At 33.9% G+C, this 18,282-nt stretch overlaps 1 protein-coding gene across 2 annotated transcripts; it reads right to left on the minus strand.

Moving 5' to 3' along the window:
* Positions 1–1,958: 1,958 nt before the first annotated feature.
* gpat3 (glycerol-3-phosphate acyltransferase 3) lies at positions 1,959–17,472 on the minus strand. Of its 2 annotated transcripts, none has more exons than XM_087299574.1 (13): positions 17,328–17,472; positions 14,057–15,154; positions 12,281–13,980; positions 10,239–10,533; positions 9,206–9,280; positions 8,801–8,890; positions 6,782–6,875; positions 6,579–6,694; positions 6,444–6,499; positions 5,307–5,392; positions 5,086–5,214; positions 3,356–3,435; positions 1,959–3,172 (listed from the first exon to the last, which is right to left on the minus strand). In XM_087299574.1, exons 4-13 carry the CDS (start codon positions 10,505–10,507, stop codon positions 3,055–3,057), a joined length of 1,113 nt encoding a protein of 370 aa, XP_087155700.1. In that variant the 5' UTR covers positions 10,508–10,533; positions 12,281–13,980; positions 14,057–15,154; positions 17,328–17,472; the 3' UTR covers positions 1,959–3,054.
* Between the last annotated feature and the right edge of the window lie 810 nt (positions 17,473–18,282).

Raw genomic sequence — 18,282 nt, forward strand, 5'->3', positions numbered from 1 at the left:
AACCCATCTCTGGGAAACATTCATTCAAAACATACGCATTCATTCACACTCATACACTACGGACAATTTAGCCTACCCAATTCACCTGTACCACGTCTTTGGACTGTAGGGGAAACCGGAGCACCCGGAGGAAACCCACGCGAACAAGGGCGGGAACATGCAAACTCCACACAGAAATGCCAACTGACCCAGCCGAGGCTCAAACCTGTTGCTTGTGAGGCGACAGCATTACCTACTGCGCCACTGTGTCGCCTACATGAAACATTAGGCCATGAAAATGGACTTAAAAGTCCTGGAAAAGTCATGGAATTTTTGTAGTAAAAATGTGTATGAACCCTGTTAAAACTAATTCAATTGAACACTAAACCTGGAGTTCATTAAGATAATTCGAATAAAAAATAGATAATAATAGATAATGGTAAAATGCACTTCTCAAACCAGAATAATGTAAACAAGATTTAAAAATGCTAAGGCAAAGAAATTATTAAATTAGCAGTTTGCTTCCAAATCAACAGTAATGTTTTATTTTAAGTTTAATAAAAAATCTAAAGCAAGTTATCTTGGAATATTGATGACAGATGATAATATAGCTAATTCCATTTTCATTTACATGAACTGCATACGAACTAAAAAATCACTCACTATTTATAAAAACTATAATAGCGTCAGTGATACTAAAGTAATCCTGCAGGTATCTAAAGTGCACAAACAAAAAGATATGACAGGAATAAAGCAGCATTAATGGAGCCCTGAAACTCACGGTGAGCTTTTGGAGAAAAAGAGCGAGTCTGCAGAGACTTGGTCCTGCATTCCTCTATTGATTTTCCCCTGCGAGACGTATTGTACCTCAAGATCTCATGCATTAGTGCAGGAGGTGCACTCGAGTCGCACAAAAGATGGCAGAACAGTGTATTTAAAAAACATGGGGCTCTAACTAATGGCAGGTCGTGGGCAGAAAGCGGGGTCATTTACCCTTCTGATTAGGTACGCCAGTCAGTTCCAGGCAAAGCGTGATTTAAAATCATGTCCTGCTTGAACTACATTCTCCAGCAAAATGATCTAATTTAGCGATTTATTCATATTTACTGAGTGTACCGGCATTACATTTGTATAGATCACATGGTGGGTAAAAACAGAAATGGGGAAAATCGAATCAGAAGCCAGAGACGTGGCCACCTGACGCACCGACTCTACATCGGAGGCTCTGCCGGGGTCACTTCCATGCTTTTTATGATGTCGCTTTGAAATCTATCCGAATCACATTAAATTGGATATAAAGATGTGCAGACACATACATCACAGTAAATGGTGTGCCAGAGCACTGCTCGTGGAGAATCCCACCTCAACAATCGGGTTATAAAATCGGCTTCAGATCCGATTAATAATTTACAATCCTGTTAGGGGAGAACAAACATTTCTGTTCAAGCAATTTAAGTTGCAGGACTGTTATTAAAGGCCGCTGTTGGCTTTGGCGGGGGCCGGAGGATCGTCTGGGGGATGAGAGAGAGAGAAAGCTAAGCCTCCTCCAGCCCTCTGTGCCACAGAATAACTATGTTCTATTTCACACTCTATGCTTTCTTTATTAAAGCGCCATCGCAGTATAAGCACATATTGCTCAGCGTCTCCTCTTGGAATTTGCCGTGACTGCAGCCTTGCGCGGGGAAACTTTCTGTCCACTTTCTGTCCTAATGACTTTATAATGGCGGACGTTTCAATGGAGCTCCAAGTAAAATGAGCTGGTGCTCCTGCAATCAAGGGCTCGATGGGGCTTTGTGCATCACCCATCACTAATTGACACAAAGGAGACAGATTTGCCTTTTCTCAGAGGGCTGAAAAGAGCCTGTTGGCCTTAATGGAATTGTGTTTTTATATGTGCTTGTTTTAGGTTTTGGGGATAAGAGTGATACTATTAAAGGATACCATATAAAATAAAATAAAAAAAATGCTTTGAGAGGCGATTATTTAATTTCAGCATTTTATTAGGAAAGATGATAGTGAGCTGGCCAGTGTAGTGCGGGTTTTCTTTAGTTTGGTAACAGTGACCTCTAGTGTCCACACAGGAACAGCCCACCAGACCTGAGAAAAGCCTGTGCATCTCTGTGGCAAGCTGGAAACATTTGTTCTGTGTACTAGTATTTTGATACTCAATACTTATTCGAATGCTACTAGTGCTTATTTATTAGATATTAATTATCCTTTATTAGACACTAGAGCCTATTAAATAGGCACTTACTTGGTACTTATCGGTTAGATGATTTTATTATGCCTTGTTCCCACTGAGCAGTACGGTTCAGTACAGTACGAGTTGGTGTATGGAGCTAATAATAATATGCCAAAACAATCTGAATTTGAATTGTGTTCATCTAAATTATTGACAATTGTAATTTAACAAATCTTAATTTTTATAAGCCAAAATCTAAATTTCTGAATTTGTTAAGATAACTAATTTTGAATTTTGCATTTGAATTTTAAATTTGTTCAGATAACTAACATGAACAAATACTGTAATAAATGCATCGTTCATTATTTGTTCAAGTTAGAAATGCATTAACTTACATTAACCAATACAACCTTACTGTAAAATGTTACCACATAAATAATAGTACTTATTCGTCAGATACTAGTACTTCTTGCAATGTTGACTCATAAATTATATACTGAAATAAGTTGTTTACGTCCCATAGTACTACTTGCCACAGTAGCTTACATTCTGGAAGATCTTTAAGAAGTCATGTAACAGGAATACAATATAAACATGCACTAAGTGAATATTTCTCATGCAAATCTATAGAGAGAGAAACTACATATATTAGCACCCAAACGATTAAGAACAAAGTGACAAATGTGTTCTAGTTACTAACTACTGTGTGTCATCACATTTTTTTGGATTTATGAACACAAGTTCAAATCACTAGAAAACATTTTCCAGTTTTAGAAAAATATATATCACTGAATCAAAAAGCAGAACATCATATTGTGCCAGTAATGGTGTTCGGTGGCTGATCTAGAAGTGTTTCTCCCATTCCGATCAAGTTCATAAATAGTTTTTACGATTTACGCTGGTCCAACAGTGGCTTCGTGAGAGTCCAAACCTACAATCATACTGCTGTACATCTTCTGCTGCTCCTCCTTGAATGATTCTTTCACCTTTGACCTCTTCAGTCCTCCATCCCTGCAACACAATAACAATGCTTTATCTATGGCAAATATACATAACCTATAGCAATTTGTAATTGTGATATATTGGCCATTTGTTGGCCATTTAAAACATTTAGTTTATTCATTATTATTTACATTACTGTATATAGCACGATATGGAACACTATACATTGTATAGGGATGTTTATATTCTTACCAGGACAAATCCACCAGTCCTCCTTGATGTGCTATGGCTGACTTCACTCTGTTAGCAAAATGAACAGCATCCTCTCCATCCTACAAAAGACATTTTCAAATATTTTTCATGCAATTAAAGTTTAGACATATCTACAATGACTGAAATGTCATCAAAACTTACATAATTATCATATAATGTTACAATTAATTCATAGAATTAATAGCAAATTAATGAAATTTTAATTTATCTGAGATTTTACCTTTCATAAACATTTTAAGTTATGGTTAATGTGAACATTCTTCAAAATATCTGATATTTAGGCAAAAAAAAAATTAGGCAAGTTTTTTTAAACAATGTGCAGGTTGTTCACTTTGTTTCATTATTTATGCGTAAATATTAAATTATTTAAATAAAATGATGCACCTAAAAAAAATAATTGCCACTAGATGGTGTGTTCATTTGTCATGACTCTCTTTATGAAATGGGACATTGAATCTTTGGCCCCGTTTACACTGTCAGGTCTTGATGCTCAATTCCGATTTGCTGCCTATATCTGATTTGTTTGCCTATCTGTTTACATGTTGTTTTAATTGTGACCCATATCCATTTCATGCATTTACACTTGCCATAAAACTTATGATGTTGCACATGCAAAAAGGCGGATTCTAGGATCTGTGCCACACTAGCCACGATGGAAGAAACTGTCTTGTTTTTAGCTCTGCAAAATACGCGAAGTGTAGTATAAGCAGTGAATGGTTTAGTCCAGATTTACCCCTATGCAGTAATGGTATGGCCCTGATGTGTGTGTGTGTGTGGTTGAAGATGTAGCCTTTGCCTGTGTGCGCACTGATGTTAGAGAGAATAAAGTTATTCTCTGTGTAGCCCGCAGTGCGTATATTAACAGCGACAAAAAGCAAAAGTTACAACACGAAGTTTACCCAACTTTAAAATGATTTTGAGGCGAAGGAGGTGGGAAAGGGCCGTCATCGCAGTATGCGCTTATGGTTTATATGCTTTATGATGTCCTCCACCATTCAGAGGAATTTGTGGGTACGAGAGAGACCTCAGGTCTGTTGGGAGCAAATTGTGGCGACTGACCACTTTCCTCCTCTGTGTTTCTTCTGATGTAGTTTACCATGTCGGCATCTCCACACACGCTCTTCCTTCTACATCCTTAAACTGTGGAGAAGCACCACATTGTCGCAAGTTTGATGATGTACAGAACGGAATGCCTCAATAAATCTGATCTACCTGTTCACATGACAGTCGCATTGTCACATATACGATCTATATCTGATTTATTTCCACATATGAAGGTGGCCTGAAACCGATCTCTGAATATCCGAATGCATGCGTTTTTTTGGTGTATACACGGTCATAGAACTGATCCGATCTGTGTCACATTTGAGCAAAAAATCGGAATTGGGTCACATTTAACTGACAGTGTAAACGGGGCCTTTGACTTACTCAGATACACTACAGCTCTTGACTGTTGTTTTCATTAGAAAACAGAGAATATTGTATCAGCATTATATATATATATATATATTTAAGGGAATACATGTACATTTCTGTAGGAAAAAATTTGACTTCTTTGGTTTTCTTTTATAAATAAAAAAGGCAGACAATGTCTTCTGTGATATGCAAAAAATAGTTTTTCTCAATTATCAAATTTCTGGCGTGAGCATCCCCACTAACTAATATATGAACAAGTGGTTTGTAGAAAGGACGATATAAATTTTTGTTACCTGTTGAGTCATAGGTGGCAGGTACCACACGTTGCACACAATGGCCCAGCTTGTCATCATTCTGAGGATGTAGCTCACCATGTTGTATTTGGCACTGTTCCAGAAGGCATCTCCAAAGCGAGGGTCATACTGAAAAAGAGCTGAACGTCAGAGGCCATTCTGAGAGTAACCACTATACTACATTCTGCAGAAAAACACTCACTGTCACCGGCATTTGTTACCTTGATTGCTACTGGGTATATAGTTCCACCAAATTCAAAGCTTCCCTTTTTGAACATCATGACTGATGTATTATTAATGCAAGTTCCTGGAATCAACACAAAGACAAACAATAGGGACTTTAGGAATTCCAATCCAGAAAATGTTGGGAATGTAAATCGAGTCTAGTTTGTCAACTTTTTTTAACATTTATGTATTAGACTTTTATCTATTAAACTTTCACTGATTTAGCCTGGTTTTAGCCAGAACGTCTTTGTTTGGATGTCTCTTGTAGTGATGTGCGATCCCACTGGTTTCCTATGTGATCCGATACCAAGTAAAATGAAGGCGAGTATCAGCGATGCCGATCCGATACTTTGCCCAAAATGACTGTTTGAGAAATTAAAGTAACAAGTAGTGTGCTTGAAAGTGTCACTATATACTGAATACGAGACATATTATGGGTTATTCTTGTTGATTATATATTGATGAAGAATTATCATACAAAAAAAATCAACTTACATATTACATTTCTGAGCATGTATATCTTAAAAAGCCTGCCTGAACATAAAACAATAAACATTCACACCTTTTGGTTTAGTGACATGTTAATCCGGTCCCCTTCAAGATTTTTAACCTTTTTCCATTGCTTTATCATTGTCACAAAAACAAGTAGTTCCAACTAAGTTGCCATTATTCAGATAAACCAGGGTAATTTTGGTTACTTTAAGCTGTATTTCTATTTCCAATTAACTACAAATTTGCTCCATATTACTGAAGTATCGATATTTTGATAAGATAATCGATTCTACAACATACAAAGCTGGTATCGGAGATATCCATATTTTAGTATCGATCCGCACATCACTGGTTACTTAGGCACAAATAAATGCTTGCTGGCAAACAGCTAAATACTGTAAAGGGAAATGTGACACTGTTAAACTTGTCTCTGTCACATTACATTTTTGGAGTGTATTGTCAGCATCAAAGTCAATTTGTTCATATTTACAGAATTTGGTCAGAGAATTTTTTTTTTGTAATTTTGTAAGTATAATAACGCTTAAAGAGATTGAACAAATGAATTGGTTTAATTGGCAGAATTGCTATTATATACAATACATTATAGACCTGTATAATCACACAAATGTAAGTTTTTTTACCCTCAGGGAAGATCAAGATTGGCAGCTTAGTTTTATCTGAAATATGGTCTTTCAACCTGTGGAAAAAAGCAGAAGCGGTGCTTTATGTTGTGAATGAGGAGATATATTATATTTCCACAAGACAAATCAACACACCTTTTGGCAACGGCATGGCGATCTTTCATCTCAGACCTCTCAAACCATACATGGGGACAGGAGCGCACCATTGACCTCTGGATGACCCCCATGAGGCCTCCATGAACTTGACCTACCTGAGGAGAATGAAAGCCAGTTAAAGACACCTGAGACCTTCTGCAGACGCGCAATGTCACACTGGTGATGCAGTCGGCGTGACTCACCATAGCGTAACATCCATCATTCGCCAGGATGACAATGTCAATCGGGGAAGTGTGGTTGGCAACACAGATGCCTCCTTTTTTCGGACGGTTCTCTCTGTTATGCATCCCATGAGACAAATGTAAGTAACAGCAATCATCAAACTATACACTATATATTAAGGAGTGTTGAAGAGAAAAAAAGGTGTGTTTGCATGGGCCGAGAATGGCATCTCTCAATGTCATGCTCTTAAATACACTGTAAGCCACATAGCTGCTTTTTAAATAAACAAATGCTATTTTTCATTTAGTCATTGTTTGCAGGGTTTTTTAAGGTTTCCTTGGGAATAAAAATTAGATGAGATACAGTAAAATCTTTTGAAACTGATCAAAACAAAGTGAGAATATGGTTAAAACAATATTCATTCATTTTCCCTCGGCTTAGTCTCTGTTTTAGAGGTTGCCACAGCGGAATGAACTGGCAACTTATCCAGCTTATGTTTTACACAGTGCATGCTTCCAGTCGCAACCCAGTACTGGGAAACACCCATACACACTAATTCACACACATACTGATTCACTATGGACAATTAATTAAGTTCACCTTTAGCGCTTGTCTTTGGACTTGGAAACCCACGCCAACACGGGGAGAAGATGCAAAGGTTAAAACAATAGATATTTGCCAAATATTTCATATCTGGAGACATTTAACATTTATGGCCAAAAGACTTTCTTTCTTATGGCCTTAAAACAGTGTATTGAAACTTTTTAAGACCCACATAAATCGGGAGCAGTTTTACTTTCTAAACGTACCCAAAAGTGCTGTAAAAATATGCAATGTTACCTAAAGTATACTTAAATACTTAAAAATACTTAAAATAATTAACTTAAAACTGCTATATGTAAGTTTTTGACTCTTCTAAAGCATAAAATACCATAAGTTTGAAGACATTTAAGAAACATGCCAAGTGAAAATTCTTTTTTATCTGAAAAACAATCCTGAAGTCAGATTTTCTGCTTTGAAAATGTGTTTTCCGACTTTGTTATGGTAATTTTAACCTGCCCAATGCTGCTATATTATATTATATTATATTATATTATATTATATTATATTATATTTTTATTTTTATTTTATTTTATTTTATTTTATTTTATTTTATTTTATTTTACCGGGTTGCCTTGATGGAAAACTACATATTTAATTCATTCATTCAGAAAGGCTCTCAAAGCATGTGTCCATAAGAGAAATGCGACCTCCACTGGACAACAGCAGACTCCAAAATGAGACGCAGATTCCACATGAGGTTATTAATTAGCAAATAATATAAATATTACGAACATAAACATTTGGTAAGAAAGTTACATTGTAACCCCGTGTGTCCAAACAACACGCTTCATGAGGAGATACAAAGTGATGAGCAATTTGGCTGTTTGCACCAGTCATACAAATACAATAAATACAGCCTTTCAGAAGCACAGAATATGCATTCACTCACGAAATGGAAAGGTTTATAATGGTTTATAAAGGTTTATTTCAAGATCTGAGGTGAACTATCTGCTGCTGCTTTCAGTAGTATGGCAATACATGTCATGTAAAATGGTATTTAAACTAGCATTGTTAGCATTTAACACTGAATGAAGCACAGGTTTTCTGTTGTTCACATGTGAGAAATAAAAGCCATTTCTAAAATATCAATTTGAGGTGTTGGTTAGGACAAAAACTCCTTTTAATATGGAAAATATTCCTTTTATCATATGCCAATGCTTTAATTTAGAACACGGTTTAAATCACTCACTCCTGTCCTTAATCTGTAAACCACTGGGTGTCAAACTTACATACTGCACCTTTAAATACTTTTAGAAAAGTCCCACAGTGAATAATATTTAATGTTTTAGTCAACTGTTTGGGTATTTGTTTTACATTTGCATGCATGAGAGATAAAGTGAATGTGAAGAATACTGAGAAGCAGAGGGGAACTGAACACAGTGATATAATGGGATTAAAGTGGAAAGACTGTGTTAAAAAAAGAAGCAGTGACTCACTTATTATGATAACGGATAGTAGCAGACAGGCCTCTGGCACATATTCTGTAGCATGTAATATGAACTAAATCACTGAGCCAGTTCTTCACCCTGCAAAAGACAGACCTTCCCTTTAGGAAATTAAGCATTTCACCAATATATAGCAAACAGTTTGGACTTGAGAGAACTTAAAGTTATTGTACACAACAATAAAGGTTCTGAATTATAATTTATGGTTCCACAAAGAACCTTATATATTTATTAATAATATATTTTATTGGTTATTTGTTAAAAGGTTTTACTGTATGACATTTCTATGAAAACCAGTTGTGGAGCTTTTATTTTTTAAGTGTTATGGATTATTCAATTGGTCTGTAAGATTAAAACAACATTATATCATTCATAATGACATCCAGTATTAATTACTTGCTGTTTGGAAGAAATCCAACTAGAGTAGTTCCAATCACCAACCAGCTCAATCCAATGACTGCTAAAGTGATCCTATGACAAAGAACAATAGCATGATTTAATATACTCAAAAACACATTTAGCTGACATTTAAAGGTCACAATAATCAGAATTAGGAGCAAGAGATTAACTTAAGTATAAAGAAAATGATTTGACAATGCAAGTTCGTACTGTTTGCAGCTAAGGAGAAATTAGGAAACCACTTAGAAAATTAGAAAACTGAAAATTCTCAGTTCATCTGCATTTAATAGGTATAACTTTGAGTAAAATATTAATATTTGTAATATTCTATAAAGATCTGAAAGTATTTCTTCATAATTTCACACAAATTTATTGCAATTTAGGGCACTTTTATTTATTTGTGTATTTTTATAATTAATTAATTAATTTATATATATATATATATATATATATATATATATATGTATATATATATATATATATATATATATATATATATATATATATATATATATATATATTTTTTTTTTTTTTTTTTTTTTAAGCAAACAACAGAATAGCCATCATATTAAAAAATAAATATATATATTTTTTTAAACATTGGCATTGTATTGTCTAAAAATAATTATAAACATGTCAGAATAAAGCATATATTTGTTATTTAAGCTAATTTAAATTAAATTATAAGTAATCTTATCAGGACTTAAAAAAAAAATTATTAAAAAAAAAAGTATTTTACTCAAACATCAGTATAAATTGTAAATCCAGAGAAACAGAGTAGTAGAGAGTAGTCTGTATATCTTTATATATAAGTCTCTTGCTGCCTTATCATTTATTTGATAAATATAATTGTAAAACAGTAATATTGTGCTGTAATATATAATAATACTTTTTCAGCATGTTTTGATGAATACAATCTGGCTTTGCAACAGTGTTATAGTCTTCTCTGTCACTTTTGATCAACTGAATATATCCTTGATGATCATATCATAGCATAAAACATGTCTTTTCAATTGGAAATAGCACTCACCTGAGAGGCAATAAGACACAGTAACGTACAAAAACTCCCAGGCCCCATATGATGGTGAGGCGCACGCTGATGTATCGAAAGTTGTTATTGGTTCGTGTGAGAAGATTCCAGGAGGCCAGTTCCTCTGAAGAGAAGCGCTGAGTCACCTGATCCTCCACAATGTTCTCAATGCCTTTCTTACAGAAATAGAAGGCGTCACACAGCGTAAAGTTTCCCTCTGCCAGATTTTTAGGATGAGAGCGACGCAGCTCTACGATTTCTTCTTCCATAGAGCCGTCATCTTTTTCGATGATCCCTATAAAACACATGATGAATCTGAAATGAGACAAGACAAAACAGAAACCTACATATGGCAAACATTAGTTTTTTATATCTATATATTTTGAAGTGTTTTTCTACAGAAGGATTTGTTTCTACATAATTTGCCTGATTATTATACAGTGCATTTTATTCACAAAACTGTTGGGGTGAAAAAGGAATCCCAAAATGCCTTTTGTAACAACGTCTCGCTCCAATGTCAATAAGAAACCACTTTTCTCGTTGGCTTTCATCTAATGTACAGAATTCTGTGCAACACACTGCATAAGAAAGCTGCAATAAACATCTAGAGTCATCAGTATCCCAAGTTTTTGACTTTTACTTAAATAAAAAAGACTTTTTTTTTTTTTTTGTCCAGTCAGAGTTTTATTTCAAAAGTGTCTTGAGGTCATGATTCATACAACCTAAAATGTCTGTAAAGCTGGGTAAAGTTCATAAATAAGCTCAACTGAAATTATGAAATGTGTCACTTGCTGCAATAGCAGTTACAGTAGGTTAAACACACTGACAGGCATCAGGCCAATAACAAAAGCAAGGACATTATTTTCCTTCTCTATTTGAAAAGTGTCAACTAAACAGGAAGACAGAACTAAGGACAGAACTAAAACTAAAACCTCTTTTGTTTCTTTTAGGGATGCCCATAATAACCAATTAACCGTTAACCGAAAGGGTGTGTTTTTAACCAATTGATGGTATCAGTTAAACGATTTAAAAATATTATTATTGCTGGGTTTTTTTTTTTAAGTTTGGCTGCATAAATGTGCAACACATATTTGTTAACTCGCAGGATGGTAACACATGCAACCACACATGCCTACAGACCTATTTTTGCCAGAGAAGCAAAATAAAAGGACATTGCTGGTCACAGTTTGACACAGACAAGTTGATGCCAAACCAGCGCTGATGGTGATGCCTCTCTCTTGGATCCGAGACATAAACACCTCCGTTTATTTACACAATTGGACAAAAAAGTAAGATTTAGTGTACAACCAACAAACCAACTTTTTCCATTTGAAAAATTACAGTTTATAGTGTAGTTCTTATAAAATATCCATTTTAAAAATAGCTTACATAGCCTAATCTACAAATCCAACAAATCCAACGACTTGATAATGATACAGTATCTCCGTATGTTCTGTATGCTGTTGTTCACATGTTAAAATAAATCAGGATTTTAAAATGCAATATTTAATGTGTCAGACACAAAATAGACACATTAATTCATATTTTTAAAATAAAATAATAATGTTATATTGATCCGTTAACATTCGGTTAACAAGCAGCAGTTGTCGGTTGGCAAAATTAACCGAAATGAAGGGGCTAATAATTTTGACCTTAAAATGGTTTTAAAAAAATTTAAAGCTGCTTTTATTCTAGCCGAAATGAAACAAATAAGACTTTCTCCAGATGAAAAAATATTTTAGACTAAATACTTTATTTTATACTGTCAAAATTTCTTTGCTCCGTTAAAAATCTTTTGGGAAATATTAAAAAAAGAAAAAATCAAAGGGGGACTTTTGTAGTCATATCAATTCACTTACAATGCTAACACTAAACAACAAAAGGAGCAAATTAAATCTAACATGTTAATTATTATCTAACAGTTGTCCTCAACAAAATGAAGAGGAAGCTGTGGCTTCACATGACACTGTCCTAACATCATCATGAAATCAAACCTTTGTATGCACATGATGTCTTGCTTGCATTGACAGATTTTCTCTCACCGTTAGCTAGCTGTAATGGCAGTGTTGGCTGTTCTTTCTGTCCTCTTTGGATCCTGAGAGTGGCCCACTGGAATAAAGAACAAGTTTATTTTCAGGTAACCTTTGACACGTTTCCTTAACTGACAATAATGGGTTTTATTCAACAATCTCATGACAATTTGTAACTTTTTTTAATCAGTCGTGAATTTTGAATTAATGTATATAATCTTATCAGTACATTTTAGTAAGATTTGCTTATCCTGCAATGATGGCTGGGGTTTGGGGGCATGCCAAACATTTTCATATGTTTTCACACAACTGAAATTACATGAATTTGTATGAATTGGCCACTTTTCTGACAACAACACATAAACAAGTGATGTTTCCCATGTAATAGTCATGATATGGCTGGGTTTTATTCATTTTGACCCTCATTTGCAAGTTTGTTTTGACATGATTTTCATAAGTTTCATGTAAAAACAAAACATCCAAAATACATCCAATAAATTTTTGGCTCTTTATCAAATTTCTATTACAATACACTTAACAAATGCTGTTTTCTCAAACGTTTTCAGTAACAATTTAGGTCACAATTCACGCTACTGGTGTCGCGTTTGAATGCAAGAAAACAGACCCAGTTGCAGCAATAAACAATACAAAGGGGTTTATTGACAGAATAAGGCGCAAGTAGACACACAGGGGGATGATAAGGTCGAAATGGTAGGGGCAACAACACAAGGAAGCCAGTGGTAGTGACAAGATAGTACTAAAATGAACAGCCAGCCAGGAGTAGGAGCAACAGTGGTCAAAACCAGATCTAGATCCTGGAGCAGGCCACCTAAACTCCAGACTATTAGACCAGGGAGGTCAGGACACGGAATAGGACTGTAAAATTATAAGACACAAGACAGGACAACAAACAGACAGTGATAATATACAATAAGATAAACTAAAACTGAAATAAAATAAAATCTAAATACTAGAAGACAGAAAGACAGACTTTAGCAATCTGATAAAACAAAACTGAAATAAAGACTTTTAGAATCTTAAAGAGAGTAATTAAACAAATCAAACAACTACTAATAATTATCTACTAAGAAGACTGAGACTGACAGAAAAACGGAACAATGGCTCCAAGGATAAAAGTAAAATAAAGGTTAGAACACAAAATTAAGTAAACACTAGAAACAACGAAAGAAAGTAATAGCTACAAACAAACAATAAATAGACAAGCGATCTAGAACAGGCAAGACCAAAAGCTTAGTACAGATGCAAGGCAAGGATACAAGACAAGCTCACATGGAACGAACCAGCAAAGAAATGAGAACACACAGCACATTATATAGAACAAAGCACACAGGAGACAGGTGAAAACAATCAGGATAACAAGGTCTAAATAAGAGGGCGGGGTATTTGAAAGCAAGGAGGAAAGACAAGAGGAGCACATGGCCAACACAAATTAAGACTTAGCAATGTAAATATGCACAGGACAAACAAGCAAACATTAAACACTGACAGGACAGACAAGACTGTCAGGTCAGGACCATGACAACTGGCTTATAACCTGCTAATTATTAAGATATTAACTGTTTATTATTAGTTATAAAGTATGATCTTATTCTACATCCATTATCCATACCCAAAACTAACCCAACCTTTACCTTACTTACTATTAATAAGCAGCTAATTAGTAGTAATGAGCTAGTGATAAGCTTAACAAGCTAGTACTGTAAGTTAATGGTTTGACCTAAAGGGTTACCATGTTTTGTAATTATGCAATATGACATTAATCAACACTTCAGCAGCACTGACATACACCTATATAGTCTATAATGTTTTTACCGGTGACTATGTCCATACACATTTTGCCTAATTACGGATTTTAAAAATAAATACAACATTTATCATAATTTTTCTGGCTGATTACAGTATTTATGGAGTTATAATACCCGGAGAAACCAAAAATCCTCCCAGTAAAATTGTGTGCCTCTAAAATGTATTGGTTTATTGGTAGCACTTTCGTTGAAGTCACAGTTCATGCTATCAAGAAACCATTATAACTAAGACTATTAGCTCAATAAACTGCTAATTAGCTGCTTATTAATGGCTAGTAAGGTGGAAGCTGGTTTTAGATTTGGGGTGGGATTGAAGATTTGGAATAAAATCATACTTTATAACTACTAATGAACAGTTAATAATGCAATAATAGGCAGGTAATACGCCAGAAGTTAATAGTAATTTAACTGTGACTTAAACTAAAGTGTTACGTAAAGTAAATTTGAACCTATTTTCATTCCGTGTTGAGATTTTTGTGCTATGTATTTCATAACTGTAATCATTCAGCTGGGTATGGTGATAACTATTAATTTATTTACATTAGTTGAGGTATTCATTTCTGGCTTGTTTTATGCACCACAATGCATGCCACATTCAGACTACTAATGAATTGACTATCAGATTTTAATACTAAAAACAAAATCCCCGGACAATGACGTTTATTTTAGTCTCATGCCTTTTGACCCTCTTTTGCAAGTTTGTCTTGGCATCATCTGTTTCTAATATGTCAAAGTACAAAACTTTTTTTCTTTTTTAAGTTTGCACATGGATTTAATTCACATATTATGAGCAACTATCTTTTATTGTTTTGTTTTATACATTGTAAGCAATAGTTATTTGTATTTCTTTTTTTACCTCAAGTGTCTTAACCAGCAGCTTGATGTAGATGTCTGTGAAGCCCAGGGACACACCGAACATAGCAGGTAACACGATGAGACCCGCTACTATGGACATCCACACATGGAGAAGCACGAAAGTGACGTCCCAAGCACCTTCCATCATCTCTGCTGTCCCGTCTGTCTGCCTGTCAGTCTATGGGGCCGGCCATCTGAACAAGTCCTTAAAGCAAGAAGCCAAAACAGAGGACAATGATGTAATCAAATGTACGGCCTCTGGGAATTTTTTATTTTTTATGTGGTTGGGCTATTTCTCTATTACTGAACAATGCATGACTATTTATTTTTATTTATTTATTTCTGCTGAGTTCACCTTAAAATAATGTGTATATATGCTTAAATCACTAATATAAAAATGCTCGGCTCAATTGATTTTCATCTGTTGCATAAAAAAATGCATGTGTTTATTGTACTTTGATATCATTTTAACTTTATTATTATAATTAATATTACTAATAATACTATATGTATTAATTAATTGTTTAATTTTAAATATGTTTTAATTAAAATATCAAACAGCTTTTTAAAACTTATTATTATTTCTCATTATTTTTCACTGTTAAAAATGTAGATTCTTTATGTTGTCCCAAAACAAATCTATTAAGTTAGGTTAATCTTTTTTACAAATTTGAGTGGATGGAACAAATATTTAAGTTGTCCCCCCCAAAAAACTGTGTTGTTTCATCTTATTTCACATACATACTTTGAATAAACAGCAAAAGTAATTTATTTGAGTGTTGTCTGTTTATATAATAGTATTATTTTCCTATGTTTATTATTGCTTCAGCTAATACGCCTAAAACTGTAGCAAACATTTTTTTCTTATTTATATTTTTAGGATATATGGCTAATAGCTTTTATTAAATGTAAAAATAAATTGTTAAATATTCATAAAAATTTCAAAAAGCTGCTTTCTTATTGTATTTAGTTTTAAATAAAATTACTCCAGTATTATTGCCTTTATTACTAAAACATATAACATTAATAATAATAATAATAATATTATAGTGATTTCTGAAGGATCGTGTGACTCTAATGTGACTGGAGTAATAAAAATCATCTTTAAAATCACTTTAATAATTAAAATTGTAAACTAGTTTTGAACAGTTATTTTTAGTGCAATAGTATTTCACAATTTGTACTGTATTTTTTATTAAATAAATGCAGCCTTGGTGAGCAGGATAAGCTTATTTTAAAACATTTTTAAAATCCTACTGACCCCAAACTTTGGAAGTGTGTATACAAGGTTAATAAGATAACAGTAATCACAGCTATTGGCAAAAATTATCATATAGAAACAAAGCAAAAATAGCATAATTATTACACCACAAATGACATGTAGAAATAATAATAAAAAAATGTTTCTTTACTTGTATGCTCTTTTTTTCTCACCTTTACAACCTTTTTGACTAATAACTAGTGATTATGTTATTTGTTTTATGATGTTGTTGGCTGCAGTAATTTTGCCATTTTTACTTTTATTATAATATGTCAATTCAAGTTTATGCTTTATACATTTTCTAGCTTTTGAGAAACCAAGAAGAGCCACATATTAATAAATAATGTTATGATAGCGGTTTTAACATAAAGTTATAATTGAATTGCTTCTTGATACAGTTATGAAATAGTTTCACAACAAGTACGTTAATGGGCCAATGACATGACCACATTGAAATGGTCTATAGGTGATGTACTGTGTTTACATGTTCAATCAAGTGTTTGTGCTTGCTGTATGACAGTTTGTAAGTAACAGCTGTAATAATCGTGCGGTATTTTCAGTTATTTCAGTAAGTCTTAGTAATAACCGTTGTATTATGTTTAATTTGCTTTCATGACAGTTGTGGCTTGCTATAAGTTAACGTTACACGTAATTTTGGTATTCATATAACTTTTTTCTTTACGTCTTTTGTGGCTTTAATGCTTGTGGTGTTTGGATTTTGATAGCATTTGTATCTGTATAACTTGTTAAACGTTTTTATTATAATGTGTCTTTGTTTATAACATTGTTGGCGAATAGCGATGAGTGCTACAATACAATAACAGTGGCATTTCGGCGGAAACTGAATGCAAGGGTCTGCAATCCTGCATTAGTCCCAGACACTCTTCCTGAAACCGCTAACGTGCAAGTAAGGCGTATTATCTCATTACATTTCTCCTAGAAACTACAAACTATAACGTCTACAAATAAAATAGTTATGGTAAACTTTAAAAGCTTGAGTTGTCCGTCAGTTTCTTTCCGTTATAAGAAACCGTTGTGCCATAGAGCGTAACAACAGTATCACATGAGCAGCAAAACAACAGCAACCCAAACAAAGATTAAGATTCAGCTCACACACCTTCACAACACCGACTTAATATTCATCTCTTCGTTCCATCCAGACGACTGAAGTTGATGTTGCATATACTGTATGTCCCAAATCCCGAACAGTATGTCCCCAAAAAAAGTTCTCGTGTTACTGGTTACAAAGTTCGGGCGCATATGGTTATGAATGATGCAGCAGCGCCTCCTGGTGGTAAACACGCTGGTGTCACATTTCAAAATATTTGATTAATGTTTTTTTTTTTACCTTTACCAAATTAAAAAATGTCATGTTTTTACTTATATGACGACAAATTCATACAACAGACACGCATTAAAAGGGATAATCACCCTATAATGAAAATTTTGCCATCATTTTCTCTCCACCCCTTCTTTACCTTAGTTGAACATAAAACAAAATAAAACAAGACACAAGAAACACTGAAGAATGTTGCCGGTGTAACACTATAATACTGTGGCCATTGAAATCCCCCTCTGATATGTGCACCTATTAACTGAAATCGATGAAATAATAATAATAATAATAATAATTACAGAGTTATGACACTAATAAGAGTGACTGGGTGAGTTGGAACCCTTCTCTTACAGAAGATAAATAAAACATATTGACTTTAAAATTAAGTTTTAAGAAATTAAATTGAGATTAAGTCATTGTTTAATGTGTGGTTTAGTTTAAAACAGCAACAACAATTTTATGTGTTCCATGCAGCTTAAATGTCTGTCTAATAATTTTAAGCTATACACTACAATCAATATTAATATTTTACATTTATTTGTAAACATAGTGCGCTGTTCTTGTTTTATCCATCAAAATAATAATAATTTTATGTTTTATTTAATTATGCCTTTTGATTTTTTTAAACGTAAACCAGTGCTGCCAACATTTGGTTTTAGCTTGGAGTGAGAATTTAAGCTGTGCCCCCAAACCACGCACCCACACTAACCCCCACCCACATCTGCTTTTAAATTTA

This window comes from Danio rerio, chromosome 21 (genome assembly GCF_052040795.2).
Source record: "Danio rerio strain M-AB ecotype USA chromosome 21, GRCz13ab, whole genome shotgun sequence".
Lineage (NCBI taxonomy): Eukaryota > Metazoa > Chordata > Actinopteri > Cypriniformes > Danionidae > Danio > Danio rerio.